Source organism: Cynoglossus semilaevis, chromosome Z (genome assembly GCF_000523025.1).
Source record: "Cynoglossus semilaevis isolate Cse_v1.0 chromosome Z, Cse_v1.0, whole genome shotgun sequence".
Classification (NCBI taxonomy): Eukaryota; Metazoa; Chordata; class Actinopteri; order Pleuronectiformes; family Cynoglossidae; genus Cynoglossus; species Cynoglossus semilaevis.
In genome coordinates this window covers 8,985,298-9,009,063 of record NC_024328.1, presented here as the reverse complement: position 1 = coordinate 9,009,063, position 23,766 = coordinate 8,985,298, and the positions used below count along the sequence as shown (strand labels likewise).

Here is a 23,766-nt window from a genome sequence, read left to right as displayed (position 1 = left end):
TCATAATGTTAATGCACACAAAAAAAAAACCCCAATAGTTCACTGGACCTCATGCAAGAACCTTCACATGAACAGAACCTTCAGACGAGGTTTCCTGTTCACTAGTGTGTTTACAATTGGATTTTCTTTTTTAAGGTGTTCTCTGGAATTTTTTATCATGTTTTTAATTAAAGTCAATTTTAAATGCACTGTAATAATTAAACTGAAATGATTATTTAATAAAATAAATGATAATGTATTAGGAGAACCTTATCTATAACCATAATATGTTGATGCTTAAATACAACAAAATTATCATCACATTGTTTTGAATTTATTTCTAAATAAAGTATTAAAAATAAAGCTTTAATTAACTTAAATAAAATATAACGAAGTAGGTGTATTAAGATTATTTCTCTAGATTTAACAGAAAGGCGGGTCTAAAAAAAGATATACTGTCAGCTCTTAAGACCACAACCACTGGATTAGTTGATCTGATGGGAAACCATGGCAACCACAACGGAGGAACCTCACCGTTTATTTCTTTTGCAGCCTGTGACACCCACACCGTTCAGCTGGGTTCATTTCTCCTGCTAACTTTTGATTTTCCATTACCTGAAAGTAACGTACCATCCTTCTCGTCAGATTTAGGACAGACTTTTTTTAAGGTTTGTGTCTGAAAGGTGCGTGGAGACGATTTCTGTGAAATAACAGATCTGTCCGTTTATAATATTAAATCTGTATCTGATTCAAACAAAACACTGAATCAAATTGTCTGTAGACGTACATGTCAAACTCAGCCAATCAGAAAACGACAGCTTATAAACCATAGACGCAGTAATCTGACAGGTGTTTTTTTTTACTGACAAAGATGTAAACAGTCTTGCAGGAGGGCCAGTGTTCTTTTATCGAAATGTTTTGGATTTTTTTTGGAGCCAAGTTTGCTCTGCATTTTAAATTAACTGCAGGTTCGACCAGTTAATTAAATTTACACCTTTGGGCTTTGCAGAAGAGAAAGAAGCACACAGAGAGGGAGAGGAGATTAGAGCAGGAGCAGGCACAGCACAAACACAAAGCAGGGAGAGTGGGGGGGAGTCAATGGAGAAAAAGAAAAACTGTTCAGTTACCTTTCCCAATATTCTTTTTGGTAGCTGACGAAGGAGAGGGAATCATAGGTAATTTCAACTCAGCACGATTTGACTCAGTCAGAAGGTAGTGGGACTTATAGGCATATGAACTTAATATGTTGTCAGTAAGGTCTTGCACTAACAGCCCTACACAAGACACACAGGAAAAGACGGGTGTGAGCCGCAGTCAAACTCCAAATTACCCAAAATCACAAAAAGAGAAACACACACACACGCGCTTACAGACAGTTAAAACACAAAAAGGTATAAGTTTGTCTAAAAGAAAAAAAAATGGCTGAAAGTTGTTTAAAAAAAAGAGATAAAAAAAGCATCTTTTCTCACTCATCATCATCCAGTACTTTAGGATGAGTTTAGTGTGAAAAGCCTCGGTCATTCAGTGTTAGTAAAGTGATGGAGAAATGATACATTTCACACATTTCATGAAGACCACCGAACATGAAACACGTAATAATTAGGATCAATAACATCCAGAGATGAAAGTTAGTGCTTTAAAAACATGTTACACTATCAAAATAAAAAGTGGGAGGAGGGGTGAGATATATTGAGCCGTTACTTTAAAAACTTTTACTTAACTTTAAAAATGCCAGTGACAACAGCTAACGTTTGTTATTGTGGTCAACTCAAAAGTACGAGTCAAGTCTCAAGTCCATTCAGGGGTCAACGCTGGATCTCAGCTGTCAGGACAGGAAGTGAGCTGAGTGTGGACAGCGGTGAGCGCTTACCTCTCGCACACATGAAGCACCAGCCCACGTTGATGGGAGAGCTGAGGAGGCCGTTCTTCTTGGAGCTGCCGTGACCGCTGCAGATCATGATGTGAGGGCTGAGGATGACGCTACCTGCTGCCATGCAGCTGTCTCCGGTGTGGTAGGCCAGCGGACAGCGGATGCAGCGCATCAGCCGACCTGGACAGGAAGATAAGAGCCACTTCAGAATGCGACAAAGGTGCACTTTTGTAAATGTCATGTCGAACAGTTTGTGACATCTGTACACGCTGTCCTTGGCTGTAGACGGTTAATCTCCTTCATAGATAGGAAAAACCTGAGAGACATTATCTCTGGGTTTCAACGCTCGACTTTTTAGACCAAAAAAAAGGTGGATTTGGACCGCTCGGTGGACCCACGGGCCGCCAGTTTGTAATCATTGATAAAGACACTTAGCAAAGTTAACAGTCAAACAAGTACATGCAACGTTTTAGAGGAGGGGCACTCAACCCCTGGTCCATGGACCGGTACCGGTCCGGGGGGCAATTGCTACCGGGCTGCAGAGAAATAATTATTAATTCACTTTATTCTGAGATAATCTGGTCATCTCTTAATATTTTTGCAATTTAAAGATAATCTAGAATTTCTTTTCAAAAATAATTTGTCCAATACTAACAGATTAGAGTCTAAAAGATGTTTTATTTTGAACATTTACCTTTCCTTAACAAACCCTGTAATGATCCTTTAAACCATTGTTTCCTAAAGACTGGGTTGTGACCTTTAGGTGAGTCGCAAGAGTTTTTTTTTTTTTGGGGGGGGGGGTTGGGGGGGGTCGTCTCACATCATGTTTCCCAGGAGTATAAGTATATACAAATAATGTCTATTGACTTGGGTCGCAAAGGTTGGTGACTTTTAAAATATGGGTCTCAGAAAACAAAGTTTGGGAAACAGTGCTTTAAACGGACGAGGTGACACTACCGGTCTGTGGTTCTAAGGGTCACCGTTTTAAAGCATGTACAGTCACAGGGTGTAGTAGACAGTGTCTTTGAGGAGTGAGTAAACTCCAAAAAGCGCCCCCCCCTTGCATGTTGGGACATGATATGAACTTAACTTGAAATACAATGCAATTATTACTCAAGATCCAATCAGTATCGCTGCTACAATTTCCCCTTCCACCCAAAGAAAGGTTTTGTGCAAATGCAAACATCAAGGATGTTAACCTCTGTGGGACAAACTGCGTCCTATAATTTCTCTCCGAACAATTGCAGTGCTTGCTGCTGCCTCTTGCACTCCTCTCCTACACAATTCTAAACGTCCGGCCTTGACCCATGCACTCATTACTATTCCCAGTGTTCAATAGCATCATTAAGGAGCCAAGAATATCTTGGAAACAAACTTCTTCACACTCTGCTGATGCAGCCTTGGTCCTCAGCCCTGCAGTATTACCTTTACTGGTCCGCTGCAGGTCTCTCTCCAGGCAGCAGGTGGAACAGATGTGTTGAGGGCAGCTGAAGCTTCCAGCCTGACTGCTGGTGGTGCCTGGGAGTTTTCGAACGCAATCCTCGTGGTAGTAGCAACCGCATCCCGCCACGGAGCAGCGCATCACTTCCTGGCCTGCTGTTTTACAGCTGAAACACAGATGATTGCCTGGGGGGGATAGTGTGGAAGGGGCGGGGTTAAAGTCAGTGAAGAAGCAACAACACTTGACACGAACATCAACGATGACGCCGCAGCTCGGTGCACTGACCATTCTTACACTCTGAACACATGAATCTGCTCTCAGGTTGGGACGCCAGACCGAGACACTCCAAGTGGAACTTTCTGTTGCAGTCGCCTTCACAGACCACTAGGCCTTCGCCATAAACCTCACAGATCTACGGTGAGACAACAGAACGACAGGTATAAGATCTGAAGAATTAAGGCTGTCATTAGAAACTGATCAATCACAGGGTACCAGTGCATTCATGTTGAATATTCACGATTAATCTTAATCAATTACGATTAAATAAGATTTGATTTCTTGAATATGACAATCCTGAAAAGCCATATTTTTCTGTGTGTATTGCTGGAACAAATGGCGAAGATAGCAGCAAATAGATGTTTGTGTAACACAACTGTTTTTATTTGTAGAAGTATTAATATTGAAAAATGTTTAGATCAAAAAAGCAAAAAAAAAAAAAAAAAAACCTCATAATAGCTCTTTTTTTTTTTTCTTCATTTACAGTTGACAAAAACAGCAGTGAAGTCGTTCTCAGCTAAATTCGTTACTCTTTAGTCCCTCGCAATTTATTTTGCAATTATCTCAATCGGCTAATGGGCTCTGCACTGTGCCTGATGAGGCTAGTCTGACGCAAGCCGGGCATCTGACCTGAGGTTGGACTCTCTACAAACGCACACTGGATGATGAAGTGTTTATTTGAAGCTTGAGGTGTGAATTAAAAACTGTTTCATGTAGTGTGTGAAAATTACATGTTTACTGACTTTGAATTTTAAGCCCAGAAAACCTAAAATCATACTCAGATCACAATCACCCTGTAATACAGACAACAACAGGCAACAAAAAGTGAAAGGTGGTGACAATGGAACTACTGGATCTTCAGTGTGGCTCATTCTTTGAGTCTCTGTTTCAAAAAGACTGGGTCTTTTATTTTATTTTTGGGTCATCTCCCATCATGTTACCCAGGAGTTTACAATAATATCTATTGATTTGAGGAAATACTGGTTTAGGTGCATTAAAAATTCTAAGCTAATAATTTCACAAGTGAATTATTGAATTTGACAGCTTTAGTAAGAATAAAAATACAAACTGTAAAATGACTGACTGACCTGGCAGACAGTGTCTCTCTTTCCAGTGTTGCTGTCCTGACGGGACAGGCCTGAATCCACAGACAGAGTATCTGAAGCATCTGCATCTGCCGCTGCTGGACTATCAAGACTCTTCCCAAATAAACCCTGTGACGTGGAGGAGTTTAAGAAACGTTAAAGAAAACCTGATTGGCTGATGTCAGCAGACAGTTATGAGTGGGGGGTTTCATGCTCGCTGTTCTCTACCTGTGGATCATTGAGACCTCTGGAGTCAGAATCGGAGGTGTCTCTGTACTGCGATGAGGCCATCTCTACGTCTGTTGATGCTCGACTTCGCTTCTTCAGGGGTTTACACGCATCTGAAATCTCACTGGCTCCTGAACAATCACATGTAAATTAATGGCAAAAAAAAAAAAAACATGAATTAAACTATAAAATAAATTTCACTTGTCAGATGTTCATGCAGTTTTCACAGTAAACATGGAGGACGGAGGGGACAGAGTACCTTTCTGTGAACCGGTCTTCAGTGTGGTTTCAGGAGCTGTTTCCGCCTGCAGGTAATTAAACATGGACATTAAAGTTAAAGACCTTAAAGACACGAGGGGTAAATGACCAAGCTGTAGTTGGTGACTCAAAAATTCACAGTAGTATTCAAGTATTTGTTACAGTGGAACCTTCGAGATACAAGCAAGCCAAATTGAAAAGGTCTAAAACCACATTTTTATTTAATATCACAGGGATCCTGATATACTATAATTTGTGTGTCTGTGTGTGTGTACGTCTCTGCAGCATTTAAAAACATGTTCTTTTCCATAGTTACTAGCAGTAATGGAGTTTTTAGAGGGCCGGAACAAATTCATTTTTTTCTTATTTATTTCTTATTGGAAAAAAAATGATTTGATTTGATTTTTGTTGTGAGCACCTGGGGCTATGAGCTTGGTCCTGGACTGGACAGTGCAACCTTGATATGAGCACAATCTTTTGAGAAAAACTAATTTGGTTTAATTTCATTTTTGCCTGATAAGTAACCAGTAAGACTTGCTATTATAACAAAATACCAAGCATACCAGATATAATAGCAGAATGATATCTTTCACATTTTGTGAGTTTAGATGTTTTAGTGCTGAAATTGAATTTAGAAATAAAAAAGAATCAATCTGGAGAAGAGCCTCCTTAAATGCATCAAGCATCATAACAACATTCCTAAAACATATTTTACCTTTCACTTCAACGACCTCATGTTCTGACTGAATCATTACCTGTTCTTTTTTGGTTTTCTTCTTGGGGACCGGATCGCTGCCTCGCTCAGACTCAGACCTGCTCTTAACTGACCGCCGCTGCAGCTTTCTCTCCTGAGAGCCTGAAAACACATCGACAGTTGTAACGTTTCACGAACCACGTTGCGTCAATCCGTCACCTCATGTAGTCATTGTGTCTGTGGTCGCCGACCTTGCGGACTGCTGTGGTGTGATGCGGGAGACGAGGTCTGCTGGGCCCCTCCCTCCTCGCTCCTCCGACTTGCGGGGGAGCCTCCCCTCATTTCTTCCTCTTCCTCCCCTATATCACCGTCTTCCTCTTCCCCAGGACTGGACTCTGGTTTAGTTCTGCTGTTCTGCTGAGAGCATCAACATGTGAAAATCTGACAGCGAAGCTCTGCTAATGGAACCTTTACTAAAGAAAGTGACACAAACCTCAGGAGAGCAGTATCCCAGGTCAGGCCGTCGGGCTTCTCCCTCCTCTTCCTCGTCATCCTCCTCTTCCTCATCTTCTTCTTCTTCTTCATCCTCCTCTTCTGCCGAAGGAGCCGCTGGAACGTCGTCCTTCTTAGGAGAGGGAGCTGCTTTCTTCTGCAGGAGCGGCCAATCGCATTTGGTGATTTCCACATTTAGCCTCTTCATGGTGATGGAGAGCGGCAGGAGTTTTCTTGCAGCCGCTGTTTTCCAGGCTCTCACCGGGGGTGGAGAGTCCTGCTTGGTCTTGTGTCTTGGGGACATAGTCGTACACTCCTGACCGATTTCCTCGTTTAAGCTCTGAGTGTCTGTGCTGTTGTCTGCGTTTGTGATGCTGCACTGTCTGCGTGGCAGCTGTCTTCGTGGGAGTAGCTCTCTGTCTGGAAATTTCACCGCCGCGTCTTCCTTCCTGCCGAAGGAGCCGCTGGAACGTCGGCTCCGCTTCTCGGCCCGCATGTTGGGTTTCTTGCTGGGCAGGACGTCGGTGGGGTCGGGGTCCACGTAAATGAAGGTGTAGTTGTCTATTCGCTCCTGTCGAGTCATCACAAAGGCATCCTCTGCGTGGCCCACACCCACCTCCCACTGAGCCCGCTCTCGCTGGGGGATGGGCTTCAGAAGCTTGAAGAGAAAATACAGGAAAAACATGATATGAGCAAGAAAGAACAAGAAGAAGAAAATGAAGGTAAGGCTCTAGAATAACATGTCAGTAGGAACACTGACAACAGGCAGCAGGGTTTGATCACAAAACTTTTTTTCTGGGGACTCGTTTTAAAAGTCACAAACCTTTGCGACCCAAGTCAATAGGCATTGTTCGTAAACTCCTAGGAAACATGATGGAAGACGATTGGAAAAAAAAAAATCCCTTGCGACCCACCTGAGGGTCACGACCCAGTCTTTGGAAAACAATGGTGTAGAAGACAAAGAATCCGATTGGACAGATTTGCAATGTTAGTGATGATGTAAAACAGGACAAGACTTAATTCCCAACATGTTTGGGTTAAAGTGAGTCAAGTCTGACTAAAAATCTGGCTCTTGCTAGAAGTCGTCAAATATCATGTTTGAACAAACCTTATGTTTCTCCACAGGGTTTGACGCCTTGCGCAGAGTCTCTGCCTGGAGGTCATCAAATTGCTGCTTTCCATGATATGTGATGATCCTCTTCTCGTGGATCCAGGCTCGCTCAGCGACACTGCCAAAGAACTGGACATGGTATTCTCTGTGACCTGCGCAGCAAAACAAGAACACGGAAACTCAGGCTCAAAAGTATTTAGAGACTGGTCCCAGATAATGAGTAGATTTAGAAAAGTTCAGACTCCCGTTACCTCTGGTATTGATGCGTGTGTGGACCTTCATCTGTGGGTCAGAGGAGACCATGCAGGGCCACCAGGGGTAGGTGCCCACCTTAGACCAAACAAGATCTCCAATCACAAACTCCTTGCAGAAGCCCGTCTCTTGGATTACTGATGGATGACTGACGGACGGCTTAGGAACCTGAACAGAAACATGAGAAGTGACGGATCTGATTGCTAAAAAATGCAGCAGTCACGTTTATAGAAGAAGAGAAACCAAAAACCAATCGACTGCTTGCCTTTGGTGTCTTTGAGTCGGTTTTGATAACTGTCTTCTCTACTTGTGACAAAGGTGCTTCTCTCAGCGGGGCTTGGGTGTGCGTGTCGTCCGTCTGGCCCGTGGACCCTGTTTGGGTCTCTGTTTGGTCCAGGCTTTGTTCCCGGACTTTCAGCTGCACCCTTGTGCTCCTTTTCCTCTTTTCCTTCTTTCTCTCGTGTCTGCGCTGCGGCTGAATGAACTCCTTCTTGTGAGAGTCCTTTAGACCATCACAAAATAAAATAATAAAACATTTTTTTTAGTGGTCAACAATTGATGTCTGAGTTTTTATACATCAACAATCTCAAGTCCTGATAATGATCAAATCTGAACTACACAGTATAGTATCTAGAAAATGTGGTATAGAAAATTCATAAATTGACTGATGAAACAAATACACACAGAGGAAACATCTCACTGCAAAGATACTGATCTTATATTTGGCTTATTCAATTCATATTTGGATCACATTGTTGAATAACACCAGTAACATCTAAACCAGTGTTTCTCAAACTTTTTTTCTGGGGAGCAGAACCTGACAAACCTTTGCGACCCAAGTCAATAAACATTATTCGTAAACTCCTTGGAAACATGCTGCCAGACGACCCAAAAAAAAAAAAAAAAAAATCTCTTGCCATCCACCTGAGGGTCACGACCCAGTCTTTGGGAAACAATTAATTAAAAGATTCTTTCTGTGTAATCTTTAGTTTAATCTTATTAAATCTCTGAAAAATAATGACTACTGTTCTCCAGTGGTGGATACAGTGCATCACACTGTACACTCACATATACACATTTCATTAGAATATACATTTGTGCAGCCAGTTTGCGTACAATAGAACCATAGGTATAAATTTTAATGCCTTCAGCTGTCAGATGTTTTATCATCTCAGGAGAAGAATGTGCTCTCTCCCTCTCCCCGTGTCTCTCTTTCCCCGTGTTTCACTCCCCCCCTCGCACTCTCTGCACTGAGAGAGAGCACAGACTAATGCACCTGAAATTTAAACCAAATTAATTTTTCTCAAAACCCAGCCAATGAGTTTTATTAGAGATTATCTGTTTTGTGTCTGGATCTGATGCAAAGACTAGTCATTTAATTTTACATCTCACGCCTACAAGCGGTCAAGGAGTACACACAAGTGGAATTTAAAAAAAAAAAAAAAAACACTGCATCATAACAACTTCAGTGTGTACACCTCGCTGTCTAATGCAGTTGATGTGAGCCTTTGGTAACAATATTACAGTATATTATGTCATCTCATGTATCCAGCACAAAACCAGAGAAACGGTCAGTGTCTCGACATGTTCTGTCTGTGGTTTGACCCCAGTAGAGTACGGAAGTCGCTGCGTGGACACTTACCTGCAGCTCCTGGAGCAGGTCTCCACACAGCGCAGACTCAAACAGCTCTTTCCCATCCTGGTACGTCTTTATGATCTTCAGTTTGATCTCGGGAGAGCTGGTTTTCTTCAGTACCCCAACAGGGGTGTTGGACGGGGGGTGAGATTGTTGAGAAGACGGGGTACTGTCCACGAGGGACGGTGGCGGACTGGAGGAGGGCAAGTGTAATGGAGGCGCAGGGGGAGTGTGGGTCATGATGTGAGGCGTCTGAGACAGGTGGTGCTGGGATGGCAGTGGTGGAGGCGGGGGACTCTGAGGGTGAGGGTGCGTCTGTATGTGAGGAGTGTTTGTGTGAAAGTGCTGTGCCTGGTGGTGGTGATGGGAATGATGGTGGTGAAGGTGTGGGTGATGAGTGGGCAGCGGGGGAGACACCGGGGACAAAGGTCTGTCCTGTAGACCGGGGCCTCTCAGGACGGTGCCCTCCCCTGGGATGAGCCCGTGTTCGCTGTAGCTGCGTATGGCCCCGTAGCCATTGGCTGAGCCGTTGGGAAACTGCGAGTACAGAGAAAACTTAGCCTGGGGCTCGTAAATGCCCAGACCTGGGGGAAAGCCGTTGGAGACCTGCTGCATGTCCTCTGAACCTGATGGCGGGTAGAAGTCTGCATCCAGGGCAGCATCGTAGGAGGGACCGCCATCCTCGCCCGGGTCACTGCCGGTGTCACAGGTGCCTTCCTGTCTGAGATTGGCTGAGTCAATGAGCTGAGGGGGTTGCTGAATTGTATTTCCCATGATCCCTTGCATGAAAGAGAAGGAGAAATCCATTGTTGTGCTCCTGCATCCTTAACTGTCTTTTTCTTTGACTGGACCTAATAACAGGGAACATGACATGGGACACAGGTAAAGGTAAATGACACAATGATCATCTCAATCTCTGCAGGTTTGACATTGAACATCAACTAGTGCACGATTACACACACACAGTCAGCCAATACACATATTACTACTATTTTATCATATACATTTAACATCTTTATATAATGCACAGATTGGAAGAGCATAACTTTGTGGCCATTTGCAGCCTAAATGCAAACAAAATAGTAAACAAAATAGTTATAATTGTATGATGGATTATTTAAGCTTTAAGATTATTTTGATCCCGTTTTCTTCATTTCATTAATACCAACACATGTCTGTCTCTGGTGCAAAAACAAAGGGCAACCACCAGTAGCTCCTCACTCCACCGTCCTGTGTATCTAACTATAAATTTATTTTTTTATTTTTATCATTTACAAAGCATACTAATCAGTCAGTTTAACAGTGTGATCGCAGTGAATCGTATGTTTCGCTGCTGTTTGTTTCATTTGTGTACAGCCAGGATTCCCCAGCACTGATCTAAGGTGGATAACAGTGATGTGAACATCTCTAAAGTGACAACTAACAGTCAGCAGAAACATGCATTGACTTCTGGCCGAGTTTACGGTATCGTGTGTTTGGCAACATTTATTTAGATGGTCAAAACACAGTGGTGATATTATAACACGAGTGCGCAGACAAAACATGTTCAGTGTTAGCCTGAAGCTACCTGGCATCAAAAAAAGAGGGGAGCTGTTTAAAAGAGGATAATGTTTGCAAACACTGAACAATAAAAACCAAACGGGAACACGACGGTGTTCCTCTTGGTTAGCACATACAGCCGTATGCAATTTTCGATATGCACTTAATTTGTGCACGGGGAAGGAGATGAAAGAGAGGGAGCTAATGTTGGCTAGGCTAGCGCGCATTTGCCAATATGGCTGCCTTTGCCCCTTTAAATCAAATTGTCTGGCATGAATGTGCCACCACCACTGGCGCTTTGCTTGGGTGCAAAAAATGTGGCCCGAAAATGAGCGACCGACACGGTGTGTGTATGCGTGTGTGTGTGGAGACGGAGAAGGGACTGGTGGGAGAAGACAACGACATGCATCGACAGCGGCGAACACACACGCTCATGGCTAAATGGAGAGGAGAGGGAGCAGAGGAGCAGCAGCAGCGCGGATATTGATGCCGAGTGGAGAGATGCAGAGAACTTAAAACAATGTCTGTACCTTCAGCGAGTCCCATTCTAAACACATTCACCAGTCAGCGACGCGTCCTCTTTTAATCCGTGGGCTAAATTAAACCTGGAAACCAAAATGAACAACAATCCTGCAGAAGTGATAGCGCGCAGGCCTTTCCTCGTCTTTTTAAAGCAATTCTCCACACAGTGAAGGAGGGGGTGTTACGTTATCTGGTCGCTGTCCAATCCCAAAGCTTGGCTCGTCCTCAATGTAGGGGCTACTGGGGTTATTTATTTAAGAAAAAGCTGCTGGAGGCACACGCACATCTGTTCTTTGAGCCTCCACCACTTCTTAGCGTCCGTTTGAATCGTGTAGCCACGTTAATCACGCTGATTTGTAGCCACACGTGTGGTTAAATATCAGCGCGCTGCTCAATCAGCATCGAATCTCACAGATGTGGACCAAAGAGGTCAGCAGGGGCGCTACAGGGAGTGATTTTTTCTCTCTTTTATATTTGTCTCTGTTTACAGGAAAGCGGGACAACACAAATACGCACGTGTAATACTTCAGCCGAAAAATAAATACATTAAAATACAAAAGAATAAATCAGTGTGGTAAAACTGTGGTTTGGTGATGGTCTTTTCTGTTGATATGGATTTCCTCCTGGTACTCTGGTGTAAAATAAATATACCATTGGTGTGAATTTGGTGTGAATGGTGGTTTTAACCACCCCCCCCTAAAGAAATTAGGCAATAAATGGCTTAATTAATGAATCAGCAATGGTTGATTTTGCTATGGTGCCCAGCAAAGCTGCCTCGCAACAAGACAGTCTGTTGTTTGTAGCCTATTTCAGCCAGAGCGCTTTTCTTTGTGGACTAAGCATGGTCAAATTTTGTGAAAATTGGTTTTAATTAGAGTCCTCCAGATATTTTCTAAATTGGTTGAGAGCCTGACATTTTCTTTGAACACCGGAGTAACTAATGTTTGGAACAATTTCTAGAATGGACTGAGCCCTGCAATCAACCATGTAGCTCAACGTTCACTCAAAACATGAAACAAAAGTTGAAATGGAGGTCCTTTATTTAGAAAATCCTAAAATGTAGCTGTTTTGTCAACAATGTCAATATGGCAACAATATTTTTTTGTAGTTCCAAGAACTGCAGTAAGACATGTTGTGTAGAAGTTGAGAGATCTACAGTACTGAGCAAATTCAGCAAATCTGGCAAATAACAAAATAGAAATAAAAACTTTAACAAGAACATTAACTAGAAATAATTAGTAAGAAAGAACATTAATAACTTAGCCCAGTCTGGTGTGTCAAAATGGGTCAAAGTACCCTGAAGAGAACTGTCAAGACAGGCTGATGTATACTAAATATTTGGTCAGAAGAAATCATTTTTTTGGCAGTAGAAAGGCGGTCCATACAGTTATGCACAGACATACAAGTCAAGAAACCTAGTAGAATGGCCTTATAGAGACTATAGTTACAAGTTACAATTTCACCTGAACATTATGGAAGCTGGTAAAGAAGTCTGCAGTCTGGTATTTAGCAAAAAAGGAGCAGGTTACTACGGAGAAAGGAAGGAACATTTGTCAGGATTTGTCATTAACATTTTTATTTTTATTTTATTTTATTTTATTTGAATTATTTTTTTTAAATAAAAGCTTTTCTTTGTTGGTCATTACATTGATTACGCCATTATATTACATTAGGGGTTATTTAATAACGTCCTTCTCTACGTCCAAAACGGGGAGAATAGTCTGTGTTGAGCGTCTCTCTTTTTCTGTTTAAACGTGATTCCTGAATAATTTTCATTTATCGGAGTTTGTTATAGAAACTCATTTATATTACTGCGCTTTTCAAAAGAGTAGTGATGTGTCGTTCACGAGTGACAGAGAGCTCGGGTCTCTTTTGCTCTCATTCATCTTCACATTGTGGTGTGTTTTTCTTTCTTATGTTTTCACATTGTTTAATTGCTCATGGCATTTTGTGTACTTGTCTGTAGTCTGTAGACTTTGTCAGCGGAAGCAAACCATGTTGCCTTCAGTATTTAGTATCGGAGAACCTCAGCCTTCTTTACAACGCCTATAATAGGACTAAAGCGCCACCTGCTGTAAAACAAATAAAATGACAAGTTCAAGATTCGTTCACGACTCGTTCATTTTACTGTTCGAGAGTCAAAGATCCCAATCAGTAAAAAAGAGTCGGTCTTCCCATCACTAAAAGGAAAATTACCCATGTTGTGGTAAACGCCCATTTCCACCTAACGATGGGCGTGGCTTCTAAGCCACCGAATGAGTGGTCTGGTTGAGAAGACGATCTTCGATGAGTTCAGTACAGCCCATAGGTCTAAGCGAAGTAAGCGCATGCGCAACCTGAGAGTTAAAAAAAACGTCTGACGTTTAAAGGCAGTGCACGCACAGCGAAGCGGACGGTCAATAGCTTCCAACACGACACTCGTTGGGCCCGCACAAAAGCAATGGACTTAACCTAAATGGGTTAAGTCACTCTTTCGGTCGTCACTTCCATTGTCCGTGTTTCTTCTGGGGCATCTTGTGAATGGGTTATTGGACTCGTGTCTCAGAGAACTCTCAGTGATCAGCGGCAGTCATAGCCAGGGCCTGAGGCCGCAGGTTAGTCTTCTGCCATTGCGCTGGCGAACGCGCAGCTAAGCTAACAAACTAAGCTAACAACCAAAACTACTCTATTTATGGATCGTTTCTGACGTTCTTAGCATGACATACAGTAGTTAGTTAAGTTTCTTATCAGTCAAACACTCATGCCTATATTATAACGTAATCATGCAGATAGACAAAAGCTAATATAAATGTAAAATAACTAAAATATTGCGTATTTTATTATTGTACTCTATAAAAGCCATGCTCTTTAAATAGATCATACAATGTTAAGTGTCAGTTATTAGCAAATGACTCATGGAACACACGTTATAAACAACAGTAGTAGTGGTTACGGTGTAGTTACTGTTACTCGCTGTTCCGAAAACAAGTTTCATTCTAACGATAAATACATGCGGTTCGTTTCTGTTTCTGAATCGAATTAGTGAGAGGAGGGGGGAAATGTCAGATCATATTACAAAATCAGGTGACATGGCAGTGTTAGTTTAAGTGTCATTTATGGTTAAATTACAATTTGCGGCCTATGTTTTGGTGTCTGTAATTTTCCAGTTGCCCCGGTAGCTGCAGCATGTGAGTGAATTGTAATAGGACACCTGTAACGTCTCCCTTGTCTGCTCCCCTCCCCATTCTTTACATGTGCTTAAGCAGAAATTTGCAAGCGTCCCATACGATGGCAGTCTTTAGTCATCAGGTGATCGTTGCAGTCACGAGAACACGGTAAGTTGTCCCTAAAGTCTCGTTCAGGAAAGCTGCACACCAGGTTCGTGCTTGGTTTCGGCAGACAGGAGTAGCCTTTCCTAGAAATCCTCGGCTCCTGGATGCAGGCCGGTTTTTCTTGTGTTGAATGACGTACATTTGCTAATTGTGATCGAACTGAAGCTTCCCGTTGACTGAAGACGTGGTCCAGTGTGGTAGCCTCCATAAAAAAGGGCTAATTTTGGTTTGAAGTCAACAGTAGTTCAGAGTAGTTGTACTTCTATGAAGGCATCAAAGCATCAAATCATTTGTGTTAAATCAGTGCCAAAACTATACACTTAAATGCTTTACCTACATTTTGCACATTATGCTTCTTTATGTGCCTAGTTAAACAGCACCAGATGTCCAATGTAAACACAGACTAATGAGGTCATAAAGTAGAGGGGGTTGTTGACAAAATAGACTGGTGTTTATGACCCCGTTTTTGCCTGAGCACATTTAAGAATATACATCTAAGAATCCCTCAATTTTGTTTAATGTTTACACTGAATGATGATTAGTTGTAGATTAGAAAAACATACATTTGACGTGTTTAACAATTTTCAATGTCTGAACTACACTTTTACTGTTGTAGATGAGGTGTAAATTGTGACTTTTTTTTATGAATCGCCCAAAGGTTACTAATGTAATGCAGCTCTAATTGAGATAAAGTTGTGTTAAAAATGCATTTATATTGCCCATAAACAGCCCATAGATTCAAGATGGTAAATATGCAGTCGTTTTAAAAGCACCAAATAAAACACGCAATGAGAGAAAGTTGTTCACTTAATTTATTTATCATTATGTAATTGTTACCTGTTTTTCTTGCTACTGTTAACAGGGGATCATATTTGTTGTCCAAGAAGCACAGCTGCTCCTCTCTGTCTCCCAAAGGCTATCTCCACATCCACGCTCCCCACCGCGTGATTACCCCACTCCCACTCCGACTTTCTTGTTATGGTTACCCCCACTGCAGCCGAGGCCATGCCCTTGACCGTGGTCACGCCATCGCTCTGTTTGCCCGCTCGCTGCATAGTTCACGTGTGTGGCTCCAGGATGTAAAGCCAGAAGACAGTAAGAGCTCTCCTGCTGCTGCACCGGACCCTTCTGCGGCAGCTAAAAAGAACTCTGCAGCCACTGTGTCTCAATCTCAGGATACTCCGTCACCAGCAACAACCACTGTGGCCACTGCTGCTCCGGTGGAGGAGAAGGCAGTTGTGAAAAAAACTCTGTATCAGAAGGCTGTGGACGAGTTGAAGCATTATTACAATGGCTTTCGGTTACTGGGAATCGACGTTAAAATTGCAGGGAGGATGGTGTGGAGGCTGTTACACGGACAAGTCCTTACAAGGAGGGAGAGGAGAAGGGTGAGATAATTCTCTTACAGCATGTTTATAAGACTGATCTGCATATGTTAATAACTGGCTTCCACTGAGGTAGCAAATCACTCACAAGTTGCAACAGCAGCTACTTCCCATAATATTCAGTAGGTTGTGATGTGGATAAGGAAAAGTCAAGTCTATGTTCAGCAGTTCACTGAACTATTGTAAAAGATTTGTTCTCACCTTTCTACATGGTTTATTGCATAATTCAACAACAACCTGAACTTATCTCATAGACAAAAGGCAGTAGTTATGAAATGACTGAGGAAGTGGAGACAGTGGAATAATTAACTGTTGACTATTAAATATAGCACGTTTCAATGTACTTGCATTTTAACTTGTGTCTGCACCAGGTTCAGAGATACACGCTGTTCAAATGCCATTTCTGACTAGCTATTTATGACAAGTACTACTTGAACTTTAGTGTTCCTGTAATGGATCTCATTGACCTGGGCAACTTAACAGTGACGCTATCCTACCAGCAGGGGGTCCCAAAGATGAATGGTTCCTAGTTAAATCTTATTAGTCATTATGTTAAGGTCTTAAATTTTAGCTTCATGTGTGTGTTATTGTTGTTTTTTGCTCCTCTGTGACAGTTAAGGCAAAATCTCTATATTTTGGTGACTATAACAAACATTGGAAAACTTTTTATATTTTGGGTTTAAATATAACATAGCTGCATTTTTCTGGCTTTCACATGCCAATTTACCGATCGACCAATTACGACACTGAAGATCCGAGCAGCCAATGCTGAAAATAACCATAAAACCTTACCCCCCGTACTTATACCTTTAGTTCAATTTGCCTTGTTTTCCTGTGTTTGCAGCTGATGAGGACCTGTGCTGACCTCTTCCGGCTGGTTCCCTTCACAGTGTTTATCATTGTTCCCTTCATGGAGTTCCTTCTGCCCGTCTTCCTGAAACTCTTCCCGGAGATGCTGCCCTCCACCTTTGAGACAGAATCTAAAAAGGCATGTACAAGTTTACACACAGGAAAAAAAGACATCCACACACCCAGCTGCCCCTGATGACCTATGACCTTATTCATCAGGATTATGCAACTCATGTCTGCGGTTGCTTTATAAACAACCTTCAGTCGTGCAGGAAGCTGACTTAATCTAATCAGAAGAATTGGCTGTTGAAGCTGTGACATAACACAACCTATTCTCTATAGGTCTGCAAAAATGTTGAAAGACGTGTGTATACAGTATGTACGTTTATAAGTCTCTTTTTCTTCTTTTGTTTTAACCATCCCACTTGCTGAAGTTTGTCTGTTGTTGTTTTTGCCTTTGAGTTTAAAACATTTTTAAAAAGTATTTTCTAGTATTTTATTCCTGTCAGCTCAATGAAGTGGATCTTTGTGGATGTACTTTGGCAGAGCTAAGTGCTTCACAAAAATTCTCCCATGGCCATGGGCAATAGACATCTATTTTTTTTTAACACTTGGAAAAGGTTTAGGTAAGAAGTCATCCACTTGCTGACATTTCTGTTGTTGTTTTTGCCTGGGAGTTTAAAACATGTTTTAAAAATATTTTCTAGTTTATTCCTGTCAGCTCGATGAAGTGGGTCTTTGTGGATGTACTTAGGCAGAGCTTAGTGCTTCACAAAAATTCTCCCATAGCCATGGGCAATAGACATCAATATTTTTTAACATTTGGAAAACGTTTAGGTAAGAAGTCATGCAAAATAATACCGTATCAATTACAAAACTTCTCCTGTTCACCTTCATGGCCATCCATAATCTTGCCCCCCCCCTACCTATCTGACCTCCTCCACGTCTTAACCCCCACTCGGTCCCTCAGATCCTCCTCCTCCATCCACCTCTCCGTCCCCCCCGCCCGCCTCAGTACTATGGGAGCCAGAGCATTCAGTCGCTCTGCTCCCCATCTCTGGAACGCCTTACCACCCGATCTCTGTAACTGTGACTCTCTCCCCACCTTCAAATCTCAACTCAAAACACACCTGTTCCGGACAGCATACTCCCTCTAACCTCCCTCATCTGTGCTTTGGTTCATCATTGATTTTAAACATGCTTCTATGCCCTGTTTTAAATTATTATCTGTTTTTTATTTTATTTCTATGGCCTGTTTTAAATTATTATCTGTTTTTATTTTATGTAAAGTGTCCTTGAGTGACCTGAAAGGCGCTTTTTAAATAAAATTTATTATTATTATTATTAAAACAGGTTCCAGACAGGTAATGTCTACGCTAGATATTTTTAAGATAGTGAATTTAAAACCCAATCTATAACTATTTTTATTTGTATTTTGGAATTACAATTTCTGTGTCCTTTATATGTTGCTGTATTCTAATATATTTTTGTATTTTTTTCTCTCCTGCAGGAGGAGAAGCAGAAGAAGGGTCTGGCAGCAAAGCTGGAGCTAGCTAAGTTTCTGCAGGAGACCATCGCAGAGATGGCCATCAGGAACAAAGCTAAAGCTCAGACTGACGATGAAACGCAGCGCTTCTCCACATATGTCCAAAAGGTAGGAGCCAGAGCCTTCACAATCTGGATGTAAACTTCAAATGGTATTTGTTTTAAACTTTTGACAATGTGTAAACTGCACCTACTTTATTGACACCTTTGGGTTGTTGTTTTTTTTGTTAGGTCCGTGGCAGCGGTGAGCACCCTAAAACAAAAGACATTGTCCAGTTCTCTAAGCTGTTTGAAGATGAACTCACGCTGGAGCACCTGGAGCGCCCCCAGCTGGTGGCTCTGTGCAAACTGCTGGAGCTGCAGCCCATCGGCACCAACAACTTGCTGCGGTTTCAGCTGATGATGCAGCTGAGGACCATAAAATCAGATGATGAGGTGAAGGACAAAGGATGTGATTTGGTTGTGGTTGTGGCTGATAATGAATTAAGGAAAGACATTTCATAACTTTTTACACAAAATATATATAATGCAGGTAAATAAATGTATAAATACATTTTTAATTTAAAGGTTATTTATAGAAAATCTAGACTCTGATATTGAGTCGTGCTTTATTCTCACTCTTGTGACAAATTCTAAACCCTCAGTCCCTTCATGTTTTCTCCACAGATGATTTCAGCAGAGGGTGTAACAGCTATGAGTGTGTCAGAATTACAGGCAGCTTGTCACAACCGTGGGATGAGGTCACTGGGTCTGACCAGTGATCAGCTACGTATGCAGCTGCAGCAGGTCAGTAACTGAGCACTTCTAGTGACATGCATGATTTTTCTCTATTATTTAGCCCAACATCTCTTGATAAAACTTTTTTTTTCTCCTCCATCAGTGGCTGGATCTGCACCTGAAGGAGAACGTCCCTCCCTCACTGCTACTGCTCTCCAGAGCCATGTACTTGACTGAGCTCCAACCAAAACCAACAGTCATCCCACCTGTTCCCAAACTAGAGGTTAGATTTTTTAACTGATTGTTAAAGATTTTTCTTCACAGTGGGCGTCAGACTATTGACGCAGCTAATAATACGCCACATGTCTGAAGAAGAGATCCAAATACAGTTTTTCTACTAGAGAAAAACGTGAAACCAAGCAGCTTTTTTTTAAATCTTTTGTCTGATGCAGTCAGTCTGTTTATCTGATGTTTCTATGTTGTTCGTGCAGAAAGCTGCCCCTTCTCCTCCCTCTCCTGCCCTCCCAGTGGAAAACACAGGAGCTAACCCCTCCTCCGTCGGTACTGACATGATGGCAGATCCCGCTCTCATCATCAAAGACCGATCGGTGAGTGAGTTCCTGATCAATTATGTGCAGTCCATAAAAAATTAATGTTTGTACAGTAAAAGTAACATTTGTATTGAGCCTCGAAACTCAGTCACTGCTGTTGCATGTAGAAAAATTATAATAATGGTGTGTTGTGTCACCTTTTAGGCGGAAGAGTTAAGAGACAGAGCTCCTGTGGTCTCGGACAAACCGCTGACGCCCGCTGAAGTCCTTCAGGTGAGGAACAACTGTTGAAGATCATTGGGATGTTACACCCACAGGAACTAGTGTAGAACTGGTTCCTGCAGAATCCAGTTAGTTTCTACCAACACTGATCATCAAGTAGTACAATCAGTAGAAGTACTGGGAAACAGATTGACATTATACCCCAAGGAAAAGACGGGCGGTAGAAAAAAAACACCAAACAGCAAGTTGCTATGTGAGGTTTTAAAAATAGAAGCTAAATTTAGACTTGTCCCTGTCAAGTACACATCCAGTTAAGTTTCTATAATAAACCCACAGCTCATCATGATGTCAAGCAACACTTTAAGGCTTAGTCTTTGTGAGATTTATTTTTTCAATTGTCACACTTTTGATATCATCTCTTAGCTGGCATCTCATTTAGTCGGCATCTCATCTTCAGCTCTTATTTGTACTATTTGTATTTGAAAAGATTAATTTTTTTTAGCAGCTGTTGACAGTGGGGTGAAGATGTTCAGGTTTCCTGAACTTCACTTAAATGTGTGATTATGTTACTATCTGTTGTCTCTTATCAGGTAAATGGTGATTAGAATGTATTTTCAGACCTTTCATTAAACTGGATGCAAATAAATTCCAGTAGGAAACAATGTCAGTTATATTTACACTGACTTGTGTGTGTCCTTCCAGGCTAAAGCTGCAACAGAGCTGTCCCAGAAGAGCAAAATAAGTGCCAACGGTGTGTGAAGAGGATCCAGGATCTCTGGACTGAAGAGGAGATGGGCTCCATTCCATACTTGATGGGACCTTCTTTTGTTTGAGGTCCTCAACTTGGGTAAACAAGCTTCTGTCCTGTGTGGACCAGAAAGAGAAGAAAAAATATGAACAAATCTCCTGGGGGGGGAGAGCAAAGCAGATGTCTACTGGTGCTTTTGCTTCATGTTAGCAGCAGCAGCAGCTTCTGTGTACTTTACTGTTATCCACTCCGTTTATTGTAACTGTCCACTTAACCAGACAGAACTCTTACTGGATCATTGTCCTGTAAGTTGATTTAGACCCAACTTCAACCATCTCCTCCTGCTCCTCCTGTAAATGTGTAAATATGTTGTACATTTTCGTCCCTATCTCATCGCGCAGCAGCAGCACCTTTTTACAGTTTGCAATGCAAAGGCCGAATATCTATTGAAGATTATTTGCCAAGCATTTTAACTCTTGTTCAGGATAAAAATGTTTGGAAAATTATCTTTCAGCTGAACAAAATGATTTTGATCCTGCCCCACTCAGGAATCACACGGCAGCCCAGTTTGATTAAATGCAGGGGGACCAGTTTAAATGTCAGGATCTTATTAGATCTAGAGTTCCCTGCTGGTGCTTTAACTGCTAAATGAAGACCGGGGATAGTAGTGAAACATTAGTAGACCCCAGAGTTGACTGTGGTGAGGGTCATGTCTGGGAAACCACTAATTATCTTCTGTAATCTGTTAAAAAAAAAAAAGATATTTTATTTGCATACAGTGTATGGATTGTGTTTTAAACGATGACACTAAGATCTTTTTGATCTGAAAAGAAAATATGTTTATGTCCTCAAAGATATACTGTATTATTAATGAGGCGGACGAGAGTCGACCCAAGGCCACAAATGAGATTGATTTCTTTTTTTTGTGGCAATGATAACTATGTAGCTTTATGACTGGTTTAACCCGACTCCATCTGTTAAGTAACCTGTCATTAAGACAGTGTTTGACCTTGAGTTATAAATGGATGTCCAGAATGTGCACTAAAGTAAATGCGCAGAAGTGCACAGTGTTGTGCATATTTGTTTAACCCATTCATCTCCCTCTGTTAATTCGCTTTGTTAAAGAAAATTTAGAATTTCATTAGTGTTTTTTTATATATATTTTTTAAACACCCTTCAAATTTAGTTTTGAACAACCCATAGATTCAGTATTAAAGAATCCTTGAAATGTTTACTTAAAAAAGTAGTATTTTTAATTTTGTTAAAGAAAAATGTAAGGAATAATAAACAACAGTTATTGACTTTGATAGTCAATTCCCTGATGATGGGTTAACCAATAGTTAAGCAGCCAGGTGTCTCCACCTTTCCTTCATGTGCACCTCCCAGAGAATGTCGCTAAAGTTTAAAGGATATTTTTAATACATTGGTGCATTATGAAGATTCAGTGTTTTTTGTTATTTCTGCATAATTTCAAATGGCAGTTGGGATTGTGTTTTTCTTCATCTGAGCTATTTTGTCAGTTTGTTTGGCGCCCCCTGTGGTCACTACATCTGCACATTTTAAAGCTTTTATTTCACTTTTTACCCAAATTCTTCCAGGTCATTGTGTCTGGTTTTCAGAATTTCCATTCCGTTTTTTTTAACATCTGTCTGCATTTAGATGAAACTCTCTATGTAAAAACCTTAACAGAAAACTCCAAACAAAACGTGAATTAAAGCAACAGTGCAGAAATGGATGTGGAAATGCAATATGTTTGTAATCACAAACAAATCAGATTTGTTTAAAAGGGATGTGACTAAAAAATCCACTAAAGACTGATGAAGAAAAACAATCCCTTCTTAGTTTACTATTGTATTTTAATATGTTTTTGTCTCAAGTTTTGGCCGTATTGATTGATTTGTTTTAACGCATGCTTTTGTATCCACATCCTATTGTCAGGTTTTATTGGAACTTGACTGAATATTGGCTTCTACAAAGAAAATGTGTCACATTTTAATTTTTTGTTGTAATTTATTTGGAATTAAGTTTAATGATGTTCATATACAACATATCCACTGATGAATCTGGCTGGGAGTACCACTGTGATGTCACAGGAAGTCCTGTGAGTCATTACCACTTGTTTTAGTGGAAGGTTTGAATTAAAAATATTGAGTTGATCTGTACAGCTGACGGCTGTAGTGGTTTCATATTTCTGCTGTGCCTCACAGACGTTAATGTCTTTTCCCTTTGTTAGATAAAGTGCATTTTTGTCCCATTCTCTGATACAGTTTTAATCTGAATCTCCTCACACGTCGCCTTCTTTTGAACAGTTTTTGTTTCCTTCACTTTCATCAGTCTTGTGTTGTGCTTCACATTTCCGTGCCTGTCTGAAAACTGTCAAGTACCGGCTGCTTTCACAGCCAGCTCTGTGTCACAATCCATCTCATTCTTAAAGAAGTGTCCTCCGTCTACAGTTCATTTCTGTTGACTTCAGAATTTTCTCATTGCCGTTTTTTTGTAACTCTTCAGAGGGGGTGATAGGGTTAAATGGAAAAACAGAAAACTACAAAGTTGAATTCATTAAACCTATTTTAAATAGGCTTCTGACTTTTGTCTTTCTGTGTGTGTGTGAATCTCTTTTTTGACATATTATTTCCTGTAGGTAAAGGTGCCTTAAATTTGAATCCCACTAGAAAGATGGACTGGTTTAACATGCATGTAACCGAGGACAGTAAAATGTTAAACACTACATACCAGATGCAAGTCCATGCAGAAGAGATGTGGTTCAATGCTCTGGTGATCTGCTGCCTAAAATAAAAGAGAGAGAAAAAAATCTTTGAATTGTGTTTAAAGACCATAATATAGACACAGTTATCAACATGACAACAGTTGTTTCTGGAACAGCCAATCAGATTAGAGAGGCACAGACAAAGCATTTTCTTTCAACTACTAGAAATTGTGTCAGTTATTCTTGACCTATAGTTATTTGTATAGTTATTTTTATATTTTTTCTCTTTTTATATTTTTATATAACATTTTATGTGGTTTGTATTGTCTTTTACTACTTCTTTGTAGC

General features: G+C 41.2%; 2 protein-coding genes across 3 annotated transcripts in view; one reads left to right on the top strand and one right to left on the bottom strand.

The window, feature by feature from the left end:
• The window catches only part of LOC103397827 (histone-lysine N-methyltransferase NSD3-like), a 21,518-nt gene extending 9,613 nt beyond the window's left edge, over nucleotides 1-11,905 (bottom strand). The window contains exons 1-16 of the mRNA XM_025053236.1: nucleotides 11,392-11,905; nucleotides 9,329-10,173; nucleotides 7,952-8,188; nucleotides 7,686-7,854; nucleotides 7,432-7,586; nucleotides 6,448-6,981; nucleotides 6,325-6,393; nucleotides 6,083-6,248; nucleotides 5,893-5,993; nucleotides 5,139-5,184; nucleotides 4,880-5,010; nucleotides 4,655-4,780; nucleotides 3,576-3,702; nucleotides 3,275-3,475; nucleotides 1,850-2,029; nucleotides 1,107-1,253 (exon numbers count right to left, since the gene is read on the bottom strand). Of these exons, the coding sequence (XP_024909004.1) occupies nucleotides 1,107-1,253; nucleotides 1,850-2,029; nucleotides 3,275-3,475; nucleotides 3,576-3,702; nucleotides 4,655-4,780; nucleotides 4,880-5,010; nucleotides 5,139-5,184; nucleotides 5,893-5,993; nucleotides 6,083-6,248; nucleotides 6,325-6,393; nucleotides 6,448-6,981; nucleotides 7,432-7,586; nucleotides 7,686-7,854; nucleotides 7,952-8,188; nucleotides 9,329-10,129 (3,190 nt within the window). The 5' untranslated portion in view covers nucleotides 10,130-10,173; nucleotides 11,392-11,905. The remainder of the gene's footprint in view (nucleotides 1-1,106; nucleotides 1,254-1,849; nucleotides 2,030-3,274; nucleotides 3,476-3,575; nucleotides 3,703-4,654; nucleotides 4,781-4,879; nucleotides 5,011-5,138; nucleotides 5,185-5,892; nucleotides 5,994-6,082; nucleotides 6,249-6,324; nucleotides 6,394-6,447; nucleotides 6,982-7,431; nucleotides 7,587-7,685; nucleotides 7,855-7,951; nucleotides 8,189-9,328; nucleotides 10,174-11,391) is intronic.
• A 1,836-nt stretch (nucleotides 11,906-13,741) lies between these two features.
• Nucleotides 13,742-23,290, top strand: LOC103397783 (LETM1 domain-containing protein LETM2, mitochondrial-like). Of its 2 annotated transcripts, XM_008336155.3 has the most exons (11): nucleotides 13,742-13,977; nucleotides 14,629-14,697; nucleotides 15,557-16,082; nucleotides 16,924-17,067; nucleotides 18,439-18,582; nucleotides 18,705-18,908; nucleotides 19,140-19,259; nucleotides 19,354-19,473; nucleotides 19,682-19,798; nucleotides 19,946-20,014; nucleotides 20,666-20,739. In XM_008336155.3, exons 2-11 carry the CDS (start codon nucleotides 14,651-14,653, stop codon nucleotides 20,720-20,722), a joined length of 1,548 nt encoding a protein of 515 aa, XP_008334377.1. In that variant the 5' UTR covers nucleotides 13,742-13,977; nucleotides 14,629-14,650; the 3' UTR covers nucleotides 20,723-20,739. The 2 variants fall into 2 exon arrangements, with proteins under 2 accessions (XP_008334377.1, XP_024908953.1); XM_025053185.1 differs by having other exon boundaries at nucleotides 13,742-14,697; nucleotides 20,666-23,290.
• The last annotated feature ends 476 nt before the right edge of the window (nucleotides 23,291-23,766 follow it).